Source organism: Rhipicephalus microplus, chromosome 6 (assembly GCF_043290135.1).
Source record: "Rhipicephalus microplus isolate Deutch F79 chromosome 6, USDA_Rmic, whole genome shotgun sequence".
Lineage (NCBI taxonomy): Eukaryota > Metazoa > Arthropoda > Arachnida > Ixodida > Ixodidae > Rhipicephalus > Rhipicephalus microplus.
Genome location: NC_134705.1, coordinates 78,891,552 through 78,909,595, shown reverse-complemented (window position 1 = coordinate 78,909,595; position 18,044 = coordinate 78,891,552). Strand labels below are relative to the sequence as shown.

The following is an 18,044-nucleotide window of genomic DNA, read 5'->3' as shown; positions in this document are numbered from 1 at the left end:
CCCACGAACACGACGGAGACACGAGATTAGAAAGACTCAGTACTTCGCCTTTGCCTTGTCCCTCCGTCGTTTTCACGTTCATTTTCAAAGTATCTATCAAAATGCTGACAACGCTGTTTCACTGCCAGCAACCTTTGGCGTGCAAGAAAGGGAGCTAAATTTTCTCTCAGCCTGTAAACCAAGCAATTGCGGCTACTTGATGTGCGATAAATAAAATACCAAAATTAAGAATGACCAGCTGATGTTGATAACAGGTGCTCATAGCAGCACTTTTTTGCTGTGCACTTGAATTCCTGTCTTATGTAATGTTATGGTCCGTGAGTACACAATGACACTACTACAACCAAGAAAAATTTTACTAACATTTATTTGTAAAATAACTGCTACAAAATAGAATTCTGATCCCCTTCTTAGTAGTTGCATAATTTAGCTAGAAGAAGACAGCATCATCCAACTTCCTGACGACTTGACAACAGGGTGAGTCCACAATGTACTGGACCTGTACAAGATGAAGAAAACAGACGAAAAAAACAACAGATAAACCAAAGAGTTTAAAAAATGGCACCTGAAACTTTCAACTTGCCCACCACAGCAGTGAAAAGACTCCTGTTGTCATATGTATTTTCTGCCTGTTGGTCCGCGGGCACAAGTGCCAGTCTTGTTTATTAATAGAAGCTGCTTAGCATCACTTCATTGCAAGACTTTTCTCTATCCGCCACCCAAGAACGCGCTCTGTAGCGGTCAGGCTCTGCCTAGAGACTTGTGGCAGTGTGACGTTAATGTGGGCAATATATACACAGACTTTGGTTGCTTGATTTGTAGCAAACTCATTGTGAGCAAATTTCATAGTTGAATTCATAAAATATTTGAATGTTATATTGTAATATAACACTAAAATGCTGAGGCTTTAGAACATTACAAACTCAGCCTGCCTACATTAACAATCCCAGTGCCACAGGCATGCAAGAACTGCTTGCATAATCATGAATCAACTAAACCATTTTGATATATTGACAAGTTTTCAAAAATGACTATTTTTGAAAATTTGATATTCATATTTTTCTCTTAAAGGGCAAGTTACTGTTGCTGAAAAGAAAAAAAAGCAAATCATATACAATATCTGATACTTTTTTTTGCAGTTTATAGCTGCACATGGTAAAAGGCTGCATGCATGAGTGTTTGTTGTGTGCCATTCATGGTATTATTTCCGAAATCCTTATTCAATTGACATTTAGTGATCAGCCTATTAATTTTCTTGTTTTTTATTTTTCATTCCGTGCATTAGATATGAATATATTTTAGTTCAGGAAAATTTGCTCAATGAAGGGAAGTTTTTCTACTTTTGGCAAAAAAACAAAACAAAGCAAGAACTAGTTCTAGAACTTTTATGAAAGAGACAGGTTTGAGGTTTGACGTGATGAGAAGTCAATAAAGAAGGAATGCCACAGAAAGGATTGCCTCAAGAAAGGAATTTGGTTCGTTGGGGTAACATACATTTGGCAATGTTTTCATGTACTTCTAGTTAACGCTCCACCACTCGCTTACAACAAGGAAAAAAAATAAGGTGGTGCATGCAGAAAGTTAACTTATCACATAACGTGAAAATTTGACCCAGAACAAGAGAAGGAACAAAGACGAGTGCTCACCTCCAACAAGATTTATCTTGAAGAGCAAACATATATACTCTTGAAATGCAAAAAATAGACAAATCATTCAAAAAGCCCACAACTGCCATGCACGAAAACCTTACATCCTCAGGAAAGACAATTCGTTTTGACAAATCCCTAGAGACAGAGTGAGAGAAAGTACTGATGCAGTTCAGCTCTGGTCTACAAACCTTTTTCGCCACGACAATTTCTCTTGTAGTTTTTTTTTCCCAATGATAATGGTGTCACACAAAAGTGGTTTGGAGCCACACCTGCTGCAGTGCAAGGCCAAGAAACGATTGCGACCATTCTTGAGGTTACAAGGGTGTTCATTGCAGCACGTGTGGCTGCAAAATGATTTTGCGGGACATCATTATTGCTGGAAGAAAAAACAACAAATAAAATGACAAGAGAAATTATCGAGGCAAAGAGGATTTGTAGACTAGAGCTGAACTGCATCAGCACTCTGTCTCGGGCTTTGTCAAATTGTCTTTTTTGAAAATGTAAGATATTTGCGCATGGCAGTTGTGGGCGTCTTGAATGATTTGCCTGATTTTCACATTTCAGGAGTATATATGTGTTTGCTCTTCAAGATAAATCTTCTTGGAAGTGAGCACTCGTGTTTGTTCCTTCTATTGTCCTGGGTCAAATTTTTTTGCTATGTGATCCGTTATGCATTACCAACATGCCTAACTTCATACTTTCGATCCCTGAAGTCAGTCCTTAAAGGGCCACTCACCAGGTCCCATAACAAACTGTGGAAGTTGTGTATCTAACGGAGAGCATTATACCACAAAAAGTTTTTCAATCGGTTCATTACGAGCTGACAAAACAGTTTCTTCTTTTTTTAACAGCAGGAAACAAGGATGAAAGGAGGCAAGCTCAAAACCCTTGCCACTCCCCCGTGTAGCCTTCACAAGCCAAATCTCTTTCCTACCCTCTCCAGCATCCAACCAAGAGGTCACGTGCACATGATGTGCTCAAACAAGCCCAACCCTCGAGCGCGCGAGCGGTGTTGTTTTGTTGACCAGCATTGTATTGTGTCTACTGCCTGTTTTTGCGACATTGTTTGGAAACGCTGGCTTTGATGCGGTTGAAAAGATGAGCATAATGAGTGCTCGAATGCGCAGGACCATTAATTTCTTTTCCAGGACAAGAGTCTGCTTGATGCAGTAACTGCGGAGACACAAACGCATGCGAAACGCCAGCACACTAGCTCGGCATCTCATTGCAATTTACGGGGAAAAAAATGCAAAAGACAAACACATTCTTCTATTGCGTCTCAATATGTATCCCAAGTTTTATTAATCTCTTCAAGCAACAAATTACATTAACTACGCATGTCACGTTAAATAATTTCCGTCATGTCACGTGCCACTGTTGGCAACGTCAGAGCACAGTCGTATACATATAGGACCAACGTCACTGCACTGCTGTGTATGTAGGGCGATTCATACTTGCACATTATAACCTTCTTTTTTGGGGGCGCGACCCAAAAAAAAAAGGGGGAGAAGCGTTAGTTTTGAAATTTGACCCATTTCCGCGTCGCATAGAGTTGCAATGTTTGGCAGATGTGACCATAAACTCCCGATGTACGCATTGCACTTGTCAGCTCAAAATCTCCAAACCCGGTGAGTGGCCCTTTAAAGAAAAGCAAAAATTAGAGGAGGAGACATGAAGAATGCTTAGAAATTTTGCCATATGTCTACACCAAAATGGAATGCTATTATTAATTAGAAGAATGTATCTTTTCCTTGGCAACCAGCAAACATGACTGAGAACACACGAATACTTTTTTATCCAAGTTAGCTGCTAAAGAGCCGAGACAAGCTCCGTGAAATCCTCTTGAACAACTTGCACAAGTAATGTCCAATACTACCCCACTATATTGTGGTTGCCGGCAGACACAATGTAACTTGTAAATACTATCTCTTGGCTGTACGCGAGCAGTCATGGAGTTTATGAGGGGAAAGTCTTCGATCATACCATTCTGTATGCATTGCAGCAAATGTTTGCATAGCATAACTTGGTTAAGGTTCAAAGTTTCTGGTTTTCTGCCTGACGCTATATAATACATGTTGGCAATTGCAAACAAGCCACAGTCAAGTGTGTTGCACTGGCTTTGTGCCTTCGTTGTTTGAATGGTTAATGTTGGCGATTGTAATTTTAGAATATGACAGATTTGCCTAACAGCGTCAGGAGGGGTATCTTGACCAATTGAATCATATATGAAGACTGTGTTTTTGTCTGCACCAACATTTGTTACTGTAAGCCAATGATTGGGGTTCTGAACATGCAAGATTTGAACGAAAGGGCCTTTGATTTGAGTGAATTGTAAACATCGGCCCAGTAAGACATCTTGAAAGCCGACACAAGTAGGATACTTTTTCTGAATTAAATACTGTGGGACATTGATTACGCTATCTGATATGGAGGTGCCCTGTACCAGAACATTTAAATCTGCATCTGAAAGAGAATACCGTTTGTAGACATTTAGCATGTCTACTTTAACAGTTGCAAGGCCTACCTTTTTTACTTGATTTGGGAAAAATTTACGCTTGACAGCTCTCACTTTTTTTGGCCGCCCCCTTCTTGCTTTAACCAAAGGTACCACAAGTTTTGTACTGTTAGAATGCCCAAGATAACTTGTGGCAGTAGTTTGTGCTAACTGAGCTGGTGCAGCCTTTATGGCTGCTGAAGTTTGGTTACGAGGAAATGTGGTTAAATTTCTGAAGAAAGCCTCGCAGGACGAAAGTTTTTCCATTAACTCCTTCTCACCACAATTAGGTAATACGCTAGCCACGGTTTTTGACATTTTGCAAAGACTCCTATAAGCATAAGTATACTTCTCTTGTGCAGTGTCAAGCTTCACACAGGGTGGTGACTGAATGCTGCTTGTTACCACTGGTGTGGCACTAGTGGTTGTGCAGCTGTCACTCAGGAAATGATCCTTGCACCACCTGTCTGGTATGCAAGCCTTGTCGAAAAGATCTTGCTTAGTAAAGTCACGCACTGCTAAAATATGTGCACAAGGCAGAGTGTACCGGTTATAAAAAGCACATGTGCAAGAAGCCAAGCACAATGAAACACTGTACTGTGATCTTGGTGAAACTACAACATAAGAATTAGGAGTGGAAGTGACTTGATAACTTACATTTTTAAACTTCTCATACTGCTCTAGTACTTTACTTGTAGCCTCAGAAGTGCAATTACGGGACAATTCTAGCTGAAATGGGTCATTGAAATCATTTATGTTTAGGTTCAGCTTCATTTCTTTAAGCTTAAAGAACTGTAGAGATAAAGAATCATTATCAATGTAACCTACCAATGCTTCTATTGCTTGAACCAAATGCATGCTTGAAGAGAGATAATTTTTAATATTTTGATTGTGGCACTCAATGCGATTATTAGTATTATTACCAAATGTAGGAAGGGCTTGCCGATATGCATGTACCCACATTTCCTTACACAAGTGCCAGTTATGCATATAGTAAGAAATGAAATCTGTGCAAGTCATAGCTTGGAGGTTAGCAAGCTTATCGAAGTAGTCTTGCTTTTTAAGAGAGGAAGCAACTGATCACGTTGGTGTCTAGCTTTTTCATTAACCTTTTGCTGGAAACAATGCAACACATGCCACGTACACAAAAGTATGTTAGAATTAGGAAGAATACTGGTTAAAATGCGCAGTTCATTGAGATCTTTATCAATCATCACTACTTTGCAAGCAGACACAACAAATGGGTTGAAATCTACAAACTTTGTGAACATGGGCTCAACAATTTCAGTCGTCTCATTTCGTAAGAAGGCATAACACACAGGTCTCCCACGACCACGACCATCTTGAACTAATCTAGAGTAAAGAATATAACCTTCAATATTCACTTTATACGTTCCATCAATAAATAGAATCTCTGGATACTTTTCCAAAATCTCACGCATGTGCGTTGTTTGAAGAAGTATGAATTGCAGGTTATTATTTTGATTCATTTCATAGTGAATAACCCAGTTTGGATTATTTTTTAGCAAGGTCTCTACCTTCTTTAAAACCATTTCACCATGAGCCTGCTCATTGCGGATAGGAATAGAAAATCGTTGCTTGTAATTATTAATGTCCTTTGTAGTTAACTTCTTACCAGTTTTTTGCTCGACCAAGTTTTTAAAATCCTTTGCGCCAATATTACATTTAGCTAAGTCAAAGAATTCTTTTTCTCCATGATTCAGGAGCCTCTTCTGAGGATACAAATCATAATATTCTGTGGGATGGTTATGCTTAGCTTGTAGTTTAGTTATCTTGTAGTGCAGAGTAGGCGATTTACATAGGCTTACCGATACTGTAATTTCACAGCCAGTACCATTGTAAGCTTGCTTTGGTCGCTTTCCTATCCCCCTGGGCTTTATTGTGCGACCGTGAATGCAGCTATATTTAATCCTAATATACTCGAAATCCTTATCTTCTGATGTGAATGGACTTTTATTACTCTTATTTATCATGACTACATGCCTGCCCTCCCTGCACCACTCATCAAAGCTTTTCTTAAAAGAAGGAAAGTTATCAAATGTTGCATTTAAATAAACTTTGCTACCCCCACCATATAGTGTATTTACTGGGTTATTGAGGACAGTTGGGTTGGCACCAGTGTTTACACAAATAGCCTGGGCACCAGGGCTGACAGGCCTGCTTCTGGATGTCAAAGCAGCCTCACAATACTTGTACTGCACAGCTGCAGTGCACCCAGCTTCCATAGGGTCACCAGCCTCTGTGCCAGGATCGCGCTCAATACGCATGCAATCCCGAGTCAGTGCTGGTAGATGGCTTTTGCAGACAGAAACCTCGTTCACAGCGTCATTCATGACAGATTCACAGTGAGTCGCGGAACTAACTGAGCAGTCTTTCAACTGCTTGCTAGGAACACGCTGCACCTTTTTAAAACTATCACGAATGACGTTGTGCGAGACACTGGCTCGTCCTTCAGGCTTTCTACCACAGACAGCGGAAGAAGCAGACTGAATCTGTTTCTGGCTCACAACTGCTGTCATTGGTGAAGTGAACCTGATGGACTTGGCAGCTGTCACAGCAAGAACTTTGCCTTCACTGTCTGCACACAGTTTAGAGCTCTGTTCTTGCTTGTGCAGTGCCGCAGCCTTCCGCCGGCTCTTCTTTGACTGCACCAGTTTCCACTCACTGTCGCCACACTGGCCGACAGCCTGTGGCACAGCTGCTTTTCCAGCACTGGCCTCCTCTTCCCCCACAAAAGAGCGCACAAGAGCACTCTCATGCTCCTGTGAGGCTCTCCTTATTTTCCTGTCACAAGTGGTGCTTGCACCTCGACTAGGGATCATTGGCTGAATAGGCCTCTCCCCAGTGTTTCCCTTGCATGGTACACTTGTGCCATGGAAAATGGGGGAAGGCAGGCTGTCCCAGGTCCACCAAGCCTTGCTTCCCTTGCAGCGAACGCGGACACCGCCAACGAGCGTAAAGCCAATATCATGAATGGTACTGGCCAGCTGGTCAGTGTCGTGTCTCTGCATGAGAGCACTGCTGGTTTTTCAGACAGGAGCTGGTGCAGCGGAAGGTCCACCTACTGCTGGAGAATATTGAACTGCATGCATACCAAGTGCTGGAAAATCGACTTCCAAGTTGATGGAAAAGTGCTCCTGCCGAGCCCACCCACTCCATGCAGATGCCTTGGACTCCTTGTAGGACTGTTGGATGTGTCTCCTCTCTAGATGGGTGTCTCCTCTCTAGATGGGCCTCACGGTGCAGGAAGTCTGCCAGCACCTTGTTGCCAAGCCGGCTGGGGTGGACACCATCCCTGCTCAGGAATCCAGGCCAGCTGTCCACAAGACTATCCAGGATAGTGAAGCCCCTCTCCAGGCAAAGCTGTGCGAGTGTGGCATTCACATTCCTGTAGTGGTCATTAAAATGACAAACATCACACAACTGTTCTTCCCCTTGGCGGTACCGATTCTGCCCCCGAGGAAGAATTGCAGAAAAAGCTACATGCAACGTGGGATTGCTTTCGATGATTCCCTGAGCGAGCTGGCGATATTTGTCCATGCACATGTTGACACTGTCAACAGTGTTGTTCGTGCCAACATGTACAATGACAACATCAAAACTGGCCAGCTTGTCAGCAATCATTGAGTGCAAGTGCTCAATCCTTATTCCTCTGTGTGCGGCAACGCTAACAGACAAGCCACGGCGCGATGGGAAATACTGGTCGACGTATTTCACCATTGAATCGCCCGCTACTAACACACGCGTCATGTTGCGCACACTTTCAATTCAGAATTACACCATGAAAAAAAAAAGAAACAAGAAAGTGAATATTTAATCTAAAACACGGCTGTCAACTACGCAAATGCACTACGACACAGATACGAAGCACGTTAACACGGATGACCAAAGAAAGGGCCACGCACAGGTACTGCTAAATCAGCCTATACGCGAAAAATCACAAAAATACGTATTGGGATGGATATAAACAACGTTAGTAAATATAAAATAGCAGTGAAAATGAGCGGTTGAGCTTAGATGAAGATGATGTTCGAGGCTTGCGAATATGTAGCAGAACAAGGCCTGTAGACAGCTCGCAGAAGCAGCAACCAGCCGTACTCCAGCAGCAGCAGCAGCAAGTGAGCGTCCGCTGGCCAGCTGAGCCACGTTCCGATTCGGTAAATTCGAACAACGTGCTAAATCGGAAACGACGTATGTCATGACAATTTTTGTGACGTCACTTATGTGCGGCGCAGAAGCCGTCTCTGTGTGGGGATGGCTACTGCGCCGCGCGATGCAGCAGCCATTGCCTTTATGTTTTCGTGAAAGAATAGCTCCAAGCCACACGAACACACACGGAGCCAGAAGCAGGCCAGAAGTACGAAAATTAGACAAATGTGTGTATTACATTAAAGTTAAAGTGAGCTAGAATAGGGTAGTGGGCAAAACGTTGATAGTGGGCTCACTCGCCGGCCGGCGCCATGCATTGCGGTGACGCCGCCAATGTCACACAAACGTGCTTCGGCGCGCCTTCGCGGCGCGGCGTCACCGCCGCATTAAATGTAGCGAGCGTTGGCGCTGGGGCAGTTGCTGCCTGTTTGGAGTGGTGGTCGGTGTGTGCGAGTTTTATTACTTTGAGAACTCGTCGCGCTTTGCATCCTCAATCCCATAGGTTCTTCTGCGAACAGTGATGTGGCCTGACAAGCAGTGACCCTCAAACGAGGCTAAATGCTTCCGCGGCGGCAAAACCACTGTTTTGCGCCAGGCTGTCGTACAGGTTACATCCACGTGAAGGGCAGCAAGAAGCCGTCTTTGTTCGGCGTTCCGAAGGATGCAGCCCCGAAGAAGCAATGGGAACGAAATTTGCATCGAGCGGACAAAGCCCTGGACGACACATCTGCCATGTGTGACCTTCATTTTCAGCCGAAGTATGTGCTACGGGACTACGTGCATATAATCTACGTGCCTGGACTGCGCGTGACTATAACCAGTGTGCTAGAAATGCTTTCTTAGTTGACAGCGAAAGTAGCATTTAAATACATAATGACATAAAAGACCAGCCAAGACCCATTAGAAAGTTTATTTGGTATTATACGTCAGTCATCCGGCAGCAACGACCACCCCACGGCAACTCAGTTTTTGCTAACCATTACTTGTCTCTCATTCTATGGTCTAGTGAAAACAGTTAGCCAGGGGAATTGTGACCAAGGCGAGCTAGCTTCATTGCTGGAAATCAATGCTGCTACTGACACACTGCTACAAGACGATTCAGTTGGCAGTGCAAGCACTGTGAATGAGCCTAGTTTTGTGCCAGCACCTATTGACCGCAACCAGCATATTGCTAGAAGTGATTCCAGGCTGATCTTTTATGTTGCTGGCTATATTGCGTGAAAGTGTGTCATTAAAACAAACTGCGAAGTTTGCATAACACTACTCACGATGCCAGTTCAAGGAGATTTTTAGCTCGCTCCTCTAACCACCTTTCGTAACAAAGGTGGACTCTTGTATCCATCTAGCCACCTGTACAGTTTTGTGAGCAAGCTAGAAAACATGTTTACGGAGTGCTTTTCTTGCCACAAGTTGCCTTCTGACAGCATTTTGGATGTATTGACAATCGTGAAAGAAAAGTTTTCTCGAGAAGTTGGGTGCGCACAACATGCCCTGGCCTCTCAATAGACGTAATCAGCTTTTATATTGTTACGCGGTTTTGTGAAAGGCATTAATTCTGATAGAACCGAGAAGCGGGAAAAGGCAAAGCATCTAAAGTTGAGCCGCTGCTTCTGAAGGAGAAATATCCAGTAAGCAACTGTGCCCAATATATATCTGATGAATAAATTTTCATGTACTTGTGCCGAGTACTTCGGGAGAGTGGCTTCCTGTTTTTCTTTTCTGTGGATTTTTAGTCTTTGCATAGGAATATTCAGCGGAGAAATAGCCAAATTACAGAGCCAAGATAGTGGAGATCTGCAGAAAGAATGAGCAGCTGAAACTTTTTAAATGCTGTGAAATGTATAACATTAAGAGCTGATAGTAACCTCCCGAGTGTGTGCCAAGGTCAGCATCGGTAATAATTTCACACGCTCGTAAAAGGCGTGCGTGACAAAAGTAGGGCCCGAGAAATGCAAAGAATCCAGTTTACAATTGATAGCCGTGCAACGTAAGCTTTGAAAAGTTCGCCATCGCTGCTTATCACTTGTAAGAAAATTTAAATGCATCTCATGTTTGCACAGCATCCCTTGCATGCATTGAGTTCTGCATGCAGTTTAATCGCGCGAGTTACACCGACAGAGTTTATGAAAAGAATGTTTTCTACAGCTTTATTCGCACGAGTACTGACGGTATTCGGTGTGTTTCATTTAACATCAAATAACAAGCTAACAGTATAGCTGCATACACCTTGCTACAGTGTTCTAGATGGTTACCTACGCGCACATGTAGGCCAACGGCCTACGCACCTAGCTCCACGCTAGTTTTCTTTCTTTATTTTTATTGTCTTAGCAACATCAGCATCACCGTTTACACTGCCGAAATTCGCGTGCATTTCCGTCCAGTGCATGGGGTAACAGCGCACAAAGAGCATGATTTCAGTTGCGCACCAACGCCTCTGTCAGGCAGTGCCCTACATCGAAGTCGCTGGTGACGCCACCACACATGTGACATACCCGGCGTCAAGCAGGGGACCCCAGCAAGCCCACTACCCTATTCTAGCTCACTTTAATTACATCACGGAGGAAGGAAAAAGGTGTATTACATTTACCCACCACGGAGGAAGTGACTACCCATCATTCCCATGCTCGCTGAAGCGCCGTGTATGGCAACTCCCGTAGACACTAGCGCCAGGGTTCCCTCTAGTAAGTATTGTGGAAAACTCTATGGTCGGAACTACGATGGTGGCGCCACTCAAGTAGGGGTGTCTTCAAATGATTTTTTTACGTTTTTGGAGCTTATATGCAACAAAAATACCGTTAAAAAGTTTTGAAAAGGCGTAAATGTAATTTTGATTAACCCTACGTAAGTGACGCCGTCATTCAGCAAACAACTTTTTTAATACAAGGCATTCTCTGAAATTAGTAGCAAACGCCAAAATTGCCAATTTCAAAGGCTGAGTACAAAACCCTTACTTCCTACGTAGGCAGCGCCGTCATAGATGACCGGCGTTTTGCGCTCATCCGGCAGGCACGGGAAATCTAGGAGGCGTTGCTTTTTTTGACGGAACGCTGTGCTAACAGCTGTAAATACTTGTGTGAAGTGATAGCAGCGAGCTGCGGTGTGTTTGTTCACTGTACTGCGATTGCGTAATCGCCGATCGACTTGTGTTGCCTCCTTCACACATATTGCGCCTAACCAGGACTTTTCTGTTGTCGTGCGGGTTTGTTGGTGAAACCATGGCTGGCGTTCCTGCGGCCGCTGCGGCCGTGCTCGACCAGGTGGAGGAGGACGCGTCGGAGCTGCAGTTCCCGAAAGAGTTCGAGAACGCCGAGACGCTGCTCATCAGCGAGGTCCATATGCTGCTCGAGCACCGCAAGCAGCAGAACGAGAACGCCGAGGAAGAGCAGGAACTCTCCGAGGTTAGCGCCTAGTATACTGTCTTCAGAACGATCCGACGCGTGTCCTGCACTACTTCGACTGATGCCTGCTGCGAAGCACTGGGCGCTGCGGGGCACGCGTCGGAGCGTCGACGACTGTATATTCCCTGGTACCTTTAGCGCACTTGCAGCTCATAAGAGTGTAGGATTGGGCGTATATTCTTAGCAGCGCAATAACTTGATAGACACAAGGTAAGAGACCGAGCGCTAGCTTCCGACTGTTCGCTTTTTTCAAAACGCTTCTGTAAACAGGCACGCTATACACGCAACGACCGCAGTTCAACACCCTACGTAAGTCTTCTTTTCATGGTTGAGAACAGCAGCAGGCATGCCGACGCATCCGTCATTCAAAAGCTTTTTTTTTTTTTTTTTGCAGTCTCATCTCTGCACTAGGCGATGATGCTACGATATTAACAACATTAATTTACTAGCGTCCGTGCTACTGTTGGCAGGCAGCCAGCCTTGTTCTGAACGACCAACATTGTACAAATGCTTAATCATTGTATTGTCTACACAACGACCGTCTGTTTGTCCTCTCTTTTGCCCCCTCGTGGATGTAGCAATGCAAAGAATTGTAAGCATTTGTAGCAATGCAAAATTTTCTTTGCCTGTCATCTTGCGTTTTGTTCTGAACCAGGCGTTTCACTATCGCGCAAACTTCCGACAGTCGGTTACAACCTAAGAATGCATGCAAGCTGTGCCTGTAAAACTGTGGCATGCTGCCTAACCACCTGTGCAAGCGAGCCATGTTGAATGGCTACCTCTGTCAGACAGTCATAAGGCAGTCGGAGCTTGTATCAAGATGAACGGTAAAATTGCTTTTGTCAACAAAGCTCTGTTCAGTGCAGATAACTTTATAGCACATTTGTTTGTAACATTTTTTAGCTTTTATAGCCACGGACTTCATATATGTTGATGACTTCGTGGTTCTTTTTCAACCTAACACTATCTTGACGCACAAGCATACAGTAATCGTAATCATCAGCCTCTGCGCCATCTTCAATTGAAGTTGAGACCTCCTTGTAAGTTTCCATGTTTCTGCTTATAGGTAAATACCAGCAAAGTCCAGTCTTATATATCTTCCTCTTGAGTGTTAGAGGTAGACTACTATTCATGATTTGAAAATGAACCCCATCCCATTATTCTTCGTTATTTCACTCTCGTGGTTTGGCTCTGTAGTCACCACGTAGATGTAATCCTTTACAACTTCCAATGTCTCGCCACCTATCACCAAGTGCTGTCCTCTGCCGAGACTATTGAAAATTATGTGCGTGTTAGAGGATTATTCGTCATTCATGAGACTCCTGCTGATAATAAGCTTGAATGGTTAGATATTAACTTCACATTCACTGTAGAACATGTATGCAGATATCAGCTGACAGAAAAAAAAAAATGTGTGCTTTCGTATGAATCACCTCATTCTATTGCAGTAAAATCTGCTGTTGTGATCTACTTTTAATCTTTCTTCACAAAAAGTCGGGTGGCCACATGAAGTATGACAAGTTTTGTCCTCAAATTGGCAGACCAGCGCAAGCTAAGTATCCTCGCTCGGTCAGTGTCGCAATAACCTACTCCCTGTTGCAAAAGAATTGCTGCAGCCTGAAGTCTTTTGCCTCATGTGCACCGAATGTTAACACTGCCTCAAAATAAGTAGGTTTAAAATATGGGGTCCTGATTGTTCTCTAGACACCCAAAGACGCTTTGTTTTTTTCTCTTGCATTAGTGGGACGAAAACAGCATCTTGCAACAAAAGGCAGATGAGGCCCCTCGTGAAGTGGGCAATCAGAGTGGTCTACGAAGTTTCACTCGGCTGCTGCATGGTCTACGTAGACCAATGCAAGACACTGCATAAATGTCGGTGAGGGAGCGCCTGCAAATTTCAAAAGGGAAAAACTAATTCAGCTGAGCATTGCAGTGTGCGCAAGTGTGATCCTCAACAGAAGGAGGTCATTATCAGTAAAAGTAGAAATATGTATGCATGTTTGGTCCTGGAAGATTGTCTATATCACACGAAGCATCTGCATGTGTTAGTGATCCTTCGATTGCCCTGGACAGGGAAGAGAGTGGTTTCAGGCTTGGGCATGTATAATTTTCATATTTATTGGTGAATGTACACGTCTTGGTGTTTAAATTTCCAATTTATTCGGTGGTTGCACCCATGAATATAGTAGTGCGAGTCTGCACTTGTCTGTGCACCGCTGCTTCTGGCCATGGCTTTTTTGTTTTTAATGCAATCCTTTTAATCTTCCTCATGTGAATAGGTGTATGGATGCTGTAAGCTACGCTGTGTAAAATTACATGTTTTGACATCACATGGAAATCTGTTTTGTGTCACTTGTTTAATTTATAGACATGTGATATTATGCTGTTCAAATTACAGAAGACTTGGAAGAACCTATGCACCAAATGACTGCAAAGTAACTCTTTTGTACTCACCCAAAAGGCAAAGTGTATACTGACAAAGAACAATAAAAATGGTGCACAAAGAAACACACAGCATCATAGGTCGGCAAAAAGATGTGGAGCCCACGAAGACTCGCTCGTGAAAAATATTTTGCTTTTAGGACTCGTCCGGACTTTCGTTCACCAATATATTCCAACAGTGGACTCTCCCAGACCCCCACTAAAATGTACTTCAGGTGCACTCGCTCAGTCTTTTAGACTGATGAGCGAGTTTGCCAACCTATGTATAGCGCCAACCAAGGTAAATATGTATTGTGAAAGGTGTTCTGGCTTTTGCATGGAAGCTTGTTCAGGAGCATCATTATGATTATTCTGAGCAAGGTTCCTGTGTGGGAGTCTGTGAATATCTAGGCTCCCATGGAGGAGCCTGAACATTCATTATTATTAACACATTTTTTACTTGGTTGGCAATGTGTTTCTTTTTCTATATTGCTTCTCGATATTTCATCCATCTCTTAGACGTCTTAAAATTTCATGTTTATGGGTCCTCACTGGCATTTGTACTTTGCCTTTTGGATGAGTGAACAGTTGTTATTAAGATGATAAACTGAGCTAGTTGGTTGGTTGGTGTTCACGATAAAATCTCGTGTAATGCACACAGGTCGGACAAAATACAAAATAAACAATGGCTGTCCTCGTTGTTTCTTCTGTCCTTTGTTCCACTCGTGAGTGCTGCGCAAAATTTTTGTTGTGCGCATTTTGACATTCCTTCGTGCGTGCATTTCGTATCAGTGACATTGTACAACTTCTTATCCAAGGTATAACCAGCTGTTTTGCGAAAAACATCACCTGGTGCCTGCAAGCATATAGTGATTAACGAACCGGTGTCAAATGTGCAGGTGTTCATGAAGACTCTGGGCTACTGCCAGCGGTTCAGTCGCTTCAAGAACCGGGAGACCATCACAGCAGTACGGCAGCTGCTGGCGCAGAAGAAGCTGCACCGCTTCGAGCTGGCCCAGTTGGCCAACCTGTGCCCAGACAATCCCGAGGAGGCACGTGCCCTCGTGCCCAGCCTCGAGGGCCGCTTCGAGGATGACCAGCTGCGGCAGATACTGGAGGACATCCAGACGCAGCGCAGCTTCCAGTATTGAGATGGCGCCGGTTCCAATGTGCTTGCGAGTGTGTTCATTGTAAATTTCCATATGATATTCAATAAATGATGCCAGTTTTATTGCAATGAAGGTGTTGATGTTCTCGCTATTCTGTGCGGCGACAGCAGGACACTTGTTGTCCTGAATTGGCGTCTGCTCTGCTCCCACAGGTCGTGTGCGGATCTCCTCTGCTTCCTCAATCTACACACTAGTTTCCTTGTTTGCTTTGTTATATTCTACATGTTGCACTGTAGCTTTGAACTAAACAGGAGGCACTTGCACAAACTAATGCTGTTTCCAGCTGCTCTAAAGATTAGGGGAAGTAAAGCTTTGTCTTTAGGAGTCGAACATGACAGCGGTGTCCTCTTGCTAGTGCATACTTCAAAGTATGCACTAGCAACAGGACACTGCTATTATGTATGAAATGTTGTCAAACTTGCTATGTTCACACTACGTGGCCTTTAGGGAATAGGAGCAGAAGCGTATGTGCCTTTTGTAGTGGGTGACCGGCTTTAAACAAAGAAAAAAGTTAAACCAAGAAGACCGACGACCTCTTCCCTCTTTATGCCGGATCGACCATAAGGTTGTTTCACTCACTCATTATAATCGCATCTTGCAATGCCAGATGGTATTATTACGGCAATATCTCGTGTAATATTGTGAAGCATGTATACAGGACGCATGTGTTTGTAAAGCATGAAAGTTACTTTCACTGCACTTCCAAGCAGAAGAAGTTATTTTCGCTGCATTCAGCATTCAAAAGCAGACGCGTACACCCGCTTGCCATGCAAACGATTCGGGTTTGATAACCATTTGGACCCAGGATTTTTTTAATCATTTCTATTATATGCATCGTTGTCGATTTCTCAATCATGCATAAGATGATTTGTTGCTCACAACCAACGACACTGATGCCGGCATTTCTGCAAAACGAGCTCTTTAACGCTATAGTGTCAACATAGCTAGTTATATATTCAAACAGTTCAATGCACTACTACTTAATATTTTTTTCAAAGTGGGCAGCACTTTAGTTGCTGGCTTGTCCATCCATCTGAAACCCCGGTTTCAAATGAGCGAACAAGGTCTTAAAAGTAATATAATTACCAGAAATAGCCAAAAAGAAATCGCACTAAAGCGACTCTGTACCATTTTTCCAAGTAGACATAGAATGGATTTAAAAAAGGAATTTATCGCCTCACGAATGGACCACCACAAAAAATTTTAGAATCCATCTAGTACGAGCGGTAGGCTTGTGCGAATAGAGATTTTGGTCGAATAATTTTGAATCCAATTCGAATTATATATATATATATATATATATATATATATATATATATATATATATATATGACATATAAATATAAAGGGGCTGTAGAAACCAGATTGAAGATGGAGCTCGGGGGTGAAGAAGAAGAGGTGGCCAGGAGCACGCTCTGTATATTTTTTTTATTCCTGTTCTGTCAACAATAAACCGAAGAAGTATCGGTTCTGCGGTTTCTCTGGTCCTTCTGAAACACGGTGCCGTGACCAGGATATCTGAGGACATACGCAAAGACTTCAACCCCATTCGCAACAACGGGTTGAAGAACAAAGCAGCGGCGTCTGACTCAAGGACGAACCGTTGAGAGAAGGACCACGACCGAAGACTGTTGGCCACGCACATAAACAGGCAAGAACTCTTTCAACACGTTTTAAGCATGAATAAAGAGGCCCTATCGAAGAAGCGGAAGACGCTTTGAGCAAATGTGACGACGCTTACGAGCGAAATTGATAAGTAGATAGAAGAAGTCGCTGATCGAGTGCAACTTATGACGCTTCTAAACCAGATAAAGAGCGTGTCACAGACGCTAAGACAAGTTAACAACAGATTAAACTGTTCTTTGAAGAAGACGACGCAGAGGCAGAATTTGAAAGAGTTTTGTATTATGAGATGAAGATAATCGCTGCAACGACAAAAATAGAGGAGAAATTACGAGAGTTTGAACAAGCGACGCAACTGACTACGAGAATAGTCACAGAACAGGCAAGCTCAGTGCAAGATATTAACCAAATCTCGAAGACGCATGAGCTTGTTAAGTTGCCACGTCTTGAAATGATCAAGTTTGATGGGAAAAAACAGCATGGCCAAGGTTTTGGCATCAGTTCGAGACTTCGTTGCATAACAGAGTGAACATGCCAAAAAATAAAAAATTTAATTATCTTCTGGCGTCTCTGAGCGGGGAGGCTGCGTCCCTTATAGAAGGTTTGCAGTTTTCTGATCAGAATTACGAGCATGCAGTCGCTCTTATGAAAGAAACCTTCGGACGAGAAGATAATTTAAGAGAGACCTACATAAAAGAGCTTGCAAACTTGGAAGCAGTGAAGAGTCCTAAAGATGTATATGGGTTGAAGAAACTTCCAAAAGTTTCAAGTTAACACACGAGCACTGCAGTCATTTAGGAGTGGAAATGGTTATGCCACAGTGATAGCTCCTGTTGTAAAATCTGCTCTACTGGTGGATATGAGGATTGAGATGAAGATGAAGGAGATAGAGAAAGGTGACAACAGACCAGTAACTACAGAATCGGACTCAGCATCAAAAGACAGCACGAGCGGTTTGAAAGAAATAAATTATGGAGTTTTTAAAGATATACATACACAGCAGAGAAGAAACACGAGAGGAAAAATACATGACCCAGTTACCGCACAGTATGAGGCGGACTAGAACAGCTACGTTTCAAAGCACCTCCGTTAAGAAATGCATCTTCTGAGAGATGACTGG

The 18,044-nt window shown here is 43.3% G+C and overlaps 2 protein-coding genes across 3 annotated transcripts; one reads left to right on the top strand and one right to left on the bottom strand.

Moving 5' to 3' along the window:
* Positions 1-348: 348 nt before the first annotated feature.
* Positions 349-8,311, bottom strand: LOC119167570 (uncharacterized). 2 transcript variants are annotated; one of them, XM_037419075.2, is made up of 2 exons: positions 7,259-8,311; positions 349-499 (listed from the first exon to the last, which is right to left on the bottom strand). In XM_037419075.2, the coding sequence occupies exons 1-2, from the start codon at positions 7,912-7,914 to the stop codon at positions 427-429; spliced, it is 729 nt and encodes a 242-aa protein (XP_037274972.1). In that variant the 5' UTR covers positions 7,915-8,311; the 3' UTR covers positions 349-426. The 2 variants fall into 2 exon arrangements, with proteins under 2 accessions (XP_037274972.1, XP_037274973.1); XM_037419076.2 differs by having other exon boundaries at positions 7,319-8,310.
* Positions 8,312-11,385: 3,074 nt separating this feature from the next.
* On the top strand, positions 11,386-15,369 carry Polr2D (RNA polymerase II subunit D). The gene is made up of 2 exons (XM_037419077.2): positions 11,386-11,711; positions 15,032-15,369. The coding sequence occupies exons 1-2, from the start codon at positions 11,529-11,531 to the stop codon at positions 15,281-15,283; spliced, it is 435 nt and encodes a 144-aa protein (XP_037274974.1). The 5' UTR covers positions 11,386-11,528; the 3' UTR covers positions 15,284-15,369.
* The last annotated feature ends 2,675 nt before the right edge of the window (positions 15,370-18,044 follow it).